Genomic DNA, 7,500 nt, shown 5'->3' on the forward strand with positions numbered 1-7,500 from the left:
TCTACATGGGCAAGAGGCGTAATGAGGTGCCCCCTCATCTCTTCGCCATCTGCGACGGTGCCTACCAGAACATGATGCAAGGTAAGTAGAAGAAGCAATAATCGAGCCTTCTGTCCTATGGTACTGTACATATCTGACCAAAGCATGTTTTAGATATCTATGTAGTATTAATATTTATAAATGAATCTTCCTTTACAGATCGTCAGAATCAATCCATGCTTATCACGTAAGTGAAAATGTCTTAGCTTGACTTTTAAGACTTTCCACGTTTGATTTTCAATAATACAGGTTGACAAAATGTTACATTTCAATTTTTGGTCTATGTAGTCATATTCGTTAATGATACAGTGAACATCATCCTCTCATCTGTCATAAGTGGTTTCTTCTTTGCTTCTTTTGCCTGAAACATAATGAATTTACAAAATGTTCTTTTCAATACAGAGGTGAGTCTGGTGCTGGTAAGACTGAGAACACTAAGAAGGTGTTGTCTTACTTCGCCAACGTCGGTGCCTCCGAGAAGAAAGAGGGGGAGAAAAAACAGGTAGGACATTTCTAAAATTAATCTTTAATATCCAATACGATTATCTACTGTGTGACATTTGATACTTTATGAAAATGAAAATATCCTTTGAGACAATTTCGTTTTCTTGCGATTCAGAACTTGGAGGACCAGATTATCCAGACCAACCCCATCCTTGAGGCTTATGGTAACGCCAAAACCACCCGTAATGATAACTCATCTCGTTTCGTAAGTAAACTTAAGTTCTTTTGGAATTGGAAAATGCATTTCATGAGTTTCATAATACGGACGGAATATAGTATCCTTTTTTTCTTTTTTAACTCTCTTTATACACAGGGTAAATTCATCCGCGTCCACTTCGGCCCCAACGGAAAGCTTTCCGGCGCTGATATCGAGGTCTACCTGCTGGAGAAGGCTCGTGTCATCTCCCAGTCCCCCGCCGAGCGTGGCTACCATATCTTCTACCAGCTGATGTCCGACCAGATCGACTACGTTAAGAGTTAGTGTATTTCAGTGTATTCAAGCACTGTAATATATTTTCTAACTTGTGTGAGTCAATGTATTTAATTTGGTCAAATTTCTGAAAGTTATTCTTTTTCTTCAGAAATCTGCCTCTTGTCTGACGACATTTACGACTACCACTATGAGGCTCAGGGCAAGGTTACCGTCCCATCCATTGACGACAAGGAAGACATGCAGTTCACTCATGTAAGTATTAATCATATGTACACATGTACAGCATCTGTCATACTAAAAAAACACTTGTATCGAAATTTATAAGGAAACACAATTTCCCAGTCCATATTAACAGATTGAATCCTTCGTCTTTCTATTTGCGCACAGGAAGCTTTCGATATCTTGAACTTCTCCAACGAAGAAAGGGACGACTGCTACAAAGTCACTGCGTCTATCATGCATCATGGTAACATGAAGTTCAAGCAGAGGGGTCGTGAGGAACAGGCTGAACCCGACGGCACTGAGGTAGGACTACGTGAGGTTTAAGGATAATCATATAAACTTTATATAAACTATCTTAATATATTTCAAACTTTCTTTTTCTTTCTAAAGGGTGGAGAAATTGTTGCCAAGCTGCTCGGCGTTGACGCCGAGGAGCTCTACAGGAACTTCTGCAAGCCCAAGATCAAGGTTGGTGCTGAGTTCGTCACCAAGGGTATGGGTGTCAATGCTGTCAACTACAACATCGGTGCCATGGCCAAGGGTCTCTTCTCTCGTGTATTCTCGTGGATCGTCAAGAAGTGTAACCTGACACTTGAGACTGGTCAGACTCGTGCCATGTTCATCGGTGTGCTCGATATTGCCGGCTTCGAGATCTTCGACGTAAGCTCAAGAGGTTTATCATTAGTAGAAATGGATTAACACCATAAATAGCTTCTGTTGACTATTAAGCCGTTTTACACCGTGTTAGAGTAAGCGGAGAAAAAAAGGACTAATTTATATTTTCTCCATTAGTTCAATGGCTTCGAGCAGATCTGTATCAACTTCTGTAACGAGAAACTGCAGCAGTTCTTCAACCACCACATGTTCGTACTCGAACAAGAAGAATACTCAAAAGAGGGCATTGTGTGGCAGTTCGTCGACTTCGGTATGGATCTGCAGGCTTGCATTGAACTCTTCGAAAAGGTAATGTAAATGACTTTATCGCTACCTTCTCATTAGTCAAAATAGACAATAATTCCTTATGTTTAACTTTCCTCTTGATATCTTTCAGAAAATGGGTCTCCTGTCCATCCTCGAGGAAGAGTCTATGTTCCCCAAGGCTACTGACAAGACTTTCGAGGAGAAGCTCAACAACAACCATCTCGGAAAGTCTCGTTGCTTCATCAAGCCCAAGCCTCCGAAGCCCGGCCAACCCGACAACCACTTTGCCATTGTTCACTACGCTGGCACTGTGTCCTACAACCTGACTGGCTGGCTTGAGAAGAACAAGGATCCTCTCAACGACACCGTTGTCGACCAGCTCAAGAAGGCCTCCAACGCCCTGACGGTTGAGATCTTCGCTGACCATCCCGGCCAGTCTGGAGATGCAGGCGGCAAGGGTGGTGAGTACTTTATAATATCTATTCATATAACAAATGCACACACACTTATACATTTATGTATAAGTGTGTGTCCATAATTTATGTACTTATGTATATATGTACTTATGCATACATTTCTCTCTCTCTATTTATGTATATGCATATCTATGTATATATGTATATATACATATATATATATATATATATACATATATATATACATATATATATATATATATATACATATATATATATACATATATATATATATATATACATATATATATATATACATACACATATATATATATATATATATATATATATATATATATATATATATATATATATATATATATATATATTAGCGTGCACACATAGAAATACACATATATACATATATATGTGTAGGTATATATATATATATATATATATATATATATATATATATATTATATACCTTTATATGTACACACACACACACACACACACACACACACACACACACACACACACACACACACACACACACACACACACACACACACACACACACTATCATACATATATATTTATATATACATACATACATATATATATATATATATATATATATATATATATATATATATATATATATATATGGGGGGGGGGGGTGTAGAGAGAGAAAGAGTGAGAAATCTATACACTTAAAACAGTAATGCTGTACTCAAGGAGAAATGGAAATTATATTATCTTTTCTTATTCTTTCTAGGTAAAGGAGGGAAGCAGCAGACCGGATTTAAGACGGTGTCTTCTGGATACAGGGTTAGTATTTTGAGAATTTCAAAAACTCTTTTCGGATATCTTATCATATCATTGTTTAAATGTACCTATAATTCAAGAAACCAACGTTGCACTCACTGAAAAAAAATCTTTACAGGATCAGTTGAACAACCTGATGAAGACGCTCAATGCCACTCACCCTCACTTCATCCGTTGCATTGTGCCCAACGAGTTCAAGAAACCCGGCAAGTTTCTACTATTAACAGTATATCTTATGTATAGAATTATTTTAATAACTAGGCCCTATTTATCTTCTCATGACACAATAAAATAATCTAAACTATTGTTTTATCGTACTCATAGGTGTTGTGGAAGCTGGCCTCATCATGCATCAGCTGACCTGCAACGGTGTACTTGAGGGTATCCGTATTTGTCAGAAGGGCTTCCCCAACAGGATGCCTTATCCTGACTTCAAGCTGCGGTAAATTCATTTCTTTAAAAGATGTACCAAGCATAGCAGGAACGAGTAAAATTTTCACAATACCGTAATGAAAAAGTTCTAACTCAGATTTAAGTCCTATTGTTTTACTTATTTTAATCAATAGTCATAATCGTACAGTATCATACAGTTGAAAGGAAAAACACAGAAATACTTTATAACTTACACTATTTTTATGACTTTCCACTGATATTACTAATTGTAATACTGTCAGCATATTAGGTTATTAGAAATAAGCTATTGATATAGCCTACCTTCTTTTAATGCTAATCTCTTGTGTGTAAACTACTGCAAGTGGCAATAATCATAATACAACAGTGCATCCATGACAAGTTATGCAAAGTTATAATCTTTTAAAGACTATTATCATTGATAATAATATTATTATTCTATTCTGATACAAATTATTTTGTTGACGAACACTCCCACTTTTAGCTACAACATCCTGGCCGCAAAGGAGATGATCGAAGCAAAGGACGATAAGAAAGCAGCTCAAGCTTGCTTCGAGAAAGCCGGTCTCGACCCCGAGCTCTACCGTACTGGCAACACCAAGGTCTTTACGGATACTGATATTACCCCATGCATGTCCCTCACTGATATAAAACATTATAAAATATTTTGTTCCTATTATACCATTATACTGAAGATCTTAAATCATGTAACAATATTTAGATTTTTATCATCTAAAAACAAGAATATTTTTTGGACATATTAAAAAATAATATGAATATTCAAACATTTTACAAAGCATCTTTAATTAATTAATTCTTGTTTATATTGCAATGGTATACTTCCATTCGGCCTAAGCTCATATTTCATATCCCTAAATAGGTGTTCTTCCGTGCTGGTGTCCTGGGTAGACTCGAGGAGATTCGTGATGACCGCATATCCAAGCTCCTGTCCTGGTTCCAAGCATGGATTCGCGGTTTCATCAGCCGCAAGCTATACTCCAAGATGCAGAAACAGCGCACTGCCCTCCTTGTCGTACAGCGCAACATCAGGAAGTTTAAGATCATGCGCGCTTGGCTCTGGTATGAGATGTGGATCAAGCTCAAGCCTAAGCTCAATGTTACACGCGCTGAGGATGAACTTATCAGGTTGGAAGAGGTTGCCGAGAAGGCCGAGGCTGAGTTCGAAAAGGAGATCAAACTGCGTCAAGAACTCGAGGCTAAGAATGCTGCTCTTCTCGAGGAAAGAGCTGAACTCATGAATGCCCTCGATTCTTCAAAGGGTGGCATGTCCGATTACCTTGATAAGCAAGCTAAACTTCAGGCACAGAAGTCAGAACTGGAAGCTCAGCTCAATGTAAGTTGATAGACGTTTGTTGTTCTATTTTATGTCATATTCATTTATATAAATATATAATCAACTGTTCCACATTTATGAGTATATATAATAGTTGATAAATTGCCATTTACTCATATAGGAAGTACTAGAACGTGTACGTAAGGAAGAGGAAGCCTCTGGCCAGCTGACTAATGGTAAGAAGAAGTGTGAACAAGAAGTCTCCAACCTGAAGAAGGATCTTGAGGACCTCGAACTTGCCGTCCAGAAGGGTGAGCAGGACAAGGCCACCAAGGAACAGCAGACTCAGAACCTTAAAGAAGAGATCGCTCACCAGGAAGAACTCATCACCAAGGTGAACAAGGAAAAGAAGCATCTTCAGGAATGCAATCAAAAGACTGCTGAGGATCTCCAGGGTATTGAGGACAAGTGCAATCACCTAAGCAAGGTAAAGACCAAGTTGGAGACCACCCTTGACGAACTCGAGGATTCTCTTGAGCGTGAGAAGAAGCTTCGTAGTGAAGTTGAAAAAGCGAAGAGGAAGGTTGAAGGTGACTTAAGGCTGACCCAAGAAGCAGTCGCTGATCTAGAGCGTAACCACAAGGAACTTGAAGTGGCCGTTGAGCGCAAGGACAAAGAGCTTTCAGCTATCACCTCCAAAATTGAGGATGAACAGGCTCTTGTCTACAGGGACCAGAGGCAGGTGAAGGAACTGCAGGCTCGTCTCGAAGAGCTCGAGGAAGATGTTGAACATGAACGTCAGGCCCGTAGCAAGGCTGAAAAAGCCAAGAATCTTCTCTCTCGTGAAGTTGGAGATCTTGCAGAGAGACTGGATGAGGCTGGTGGCGCGACCGCCACTCAGATTGAGATCAACAAGAAACGCGAGAGCGAACTAGCTAAGGTGCGCCGCGACCTTGAGGAATCCAGCCTTCAGCACGAGTCAGGTCTTGCTGCTCTCCGCAAGAAGCACAACGATGCTGTTGCAGAGATGTCCGAGCAGATCGATTATCTCAACAAGATGAAGGCTAGGTAAGATGTAAGCTTTAGTTTTGTACACGAATTATATTGAGTTAAGTGTAAAACACAAACACACATATACATGTATGCATACAAATACACACACATACATACCATACATCCACACACACACACACACACATATATGTAAATATATGTGTGTTTGCGTGTAAGTCACTGTATAGAGTTCTGTATACATATAATAAAATATATATGAGTTATAGATAACGATCTGATTTTATATTACAGGACGGAGAAGGATAAGGACACCATGAGGCGAGATGCTGATGATGCCAGGGCTTCCATGGATTCACTTTCTCGTGATAAGGTAAGAATAACATTTGTACACACACACACACACATGTGTGTTTATATATGTATGCATATATATATATATATATATATATATATATATATATATATATATATGTGTGTGTGTGTGTGTGTGTGTGTGTGTGTGTGTGTGTGTGTGTGTGTGTGTGTGTGTGTGTGTGTTTGAACACACACACAACACGCACGCACGCACACACACGTGTATATTTATGTAAATGAAGCGAACGACAGAAATTTCTAAACAACCATATTTATGCATTACTGTCTTTCGTTTAGACTGCAGCTGAGAAGACTACTAAGCAGCTTCAACATCAGTATGGTGAACTCTGTGCTAAGCTCGATGAGGTCAATCGTACTCTGAGTGACTTTGATGCTACCAAGAAGAAACTCGCCTGTGAAAATACTGACCTTGTTCGCCAGCTGGAAGAGGCAGAGAACCAAGTTGGTCAGCTTTCAAGGCTCAAGCTTTCCCTCACCAACCAGTTGGACGACACTAGGAAACTATGTGACGAAGAAAGCAGGGTAAGTGATTCAATGAACACGAAACATTTCTCGGTCACTTCAAAAGCCTGTAATATCAAAATCTATAAAGTGCTTTACAAGGACCTCATGGCTTTGCTGGTAATATACAGCATATTTAAAAAATCATAACAGCAGTTACTCTTTTCAGGCTCGCGCTACTCTCCTGGGTAAGTTCCGCAACTTGGAACGTGATATCGATGCCCTTCGGGAGCAACTGGATGAGGAGAGCGAAGCCAAGGGAGACGTTCTTCGCATGCTGTCCAAGGCTAATGCTGAGGCCCTCATGTGGCGCTCAAAGTACGAGTCTGAGGGTGTTGCTCGAGTAGAAGAAATAGAAGCTTCTCGCATGAAGCTCGCTGCTCGTCTTGAAGAAGCTGAAATGCAGATCGAGTCCCTCAATGTCAGAAATCTGCATTTGGAAAAGACCAAGATGCGTGCTGCAGCTGAGCTGGACGATCTGCAGGTCGCTGCTGAACGTGCACAAAACCTAGTTAATGCCGCAGAAAAGAAGCAGAAGAACT

At 39.6% G+C, this 7,500-nt stretch overlaps 1 protein-coding gene across 1 annotated transcript in view; it reads left to right on the forward strand.

The window, feature by feature from the left end:
• Positions 1–7,500, forward strand: part of LOC122264231 (myosin heavy chain, muscle-like) — an 11,218-nt gene that overhangs the window by 1,987 nt on the left and 1,731 nt on the right. The window contains exons 2-20 of the mRNA XM_086536726.1: positions 1–81; positions 199–226; positions 442–541; positions 659–748; positions 857–1,019; positions 1,125–1,228; positions 1,364–1,501; positions 1,589–1,858; positions 1,991–2,161; positions 2,250–2,580; positions 3,314–3,366; positions 3,482–3,569; positions 3,688–3,805; positions 4,259–4,376; positions 4,655–5,128; positions 5,250–6,136; positions 6,374–6,452; positions 6,734–6,979; positions 7,128–7,500. The exon at positions 1–81 is cut by the window's left edge and continues 491 nt beyond it; the exon at positions 7,128–7,500 is cut by the window's right edge and continues 415 nt beyond it. Of these exons, the coding sequence (XP_086392852.1) occupies positions 1–81; positions 199–226; positions 442–541; positions 659–748; positions 857–1,019; positions 1,125–1,228; positions 1,364–1,501; positions 1,589–1,858; positions 1,991–2,161; positions 2,250–2,580; positions 3,314–3,366; positions 3,482–3,569; positions 3,688–3,805; positions 4,259–4,376; positions 4,655–5,128; positions 5,250–6,136; positions 6,374–6,452; positions 6,734–6,979; positions 7,128–7,500 (3,912 nt within the window). The remainder of the gene's footprint in view (positions 82–198; positions 227–441; positions 542–658; positions 749–856; positions 1,020–1,124; positions 1,229–1,363; positions 1,502–1,588; positions 1,859–1,990; positions 2,162–2,249; positions 2,581–3,313; positions 3,367–3,481; positions 3,570–3,687; positions 3,806–4,258; positions 4,377–4,654; positions 5,129–5,249; positions 6,137–6,373; positions 6,453–6,733; positions 6,980–7,127) is intronic.

The sequence above is a fragment of the Penaeus japonicus genome, unplaced genomic scaffold (assembly GCF_977035675.1).
Source record: "Penaeus japonicus unplaced genomic scaffold, GWHDUDI00000001_assembly GWHDUDI00000005, whole genome shotgun sequence".
Lineage (NCBI taxonomy): Eukaryota > Metazoa > Arthropoda > Malacostraca > Decapoda > Penaeidae > Penaeus > Penaeus japonicus.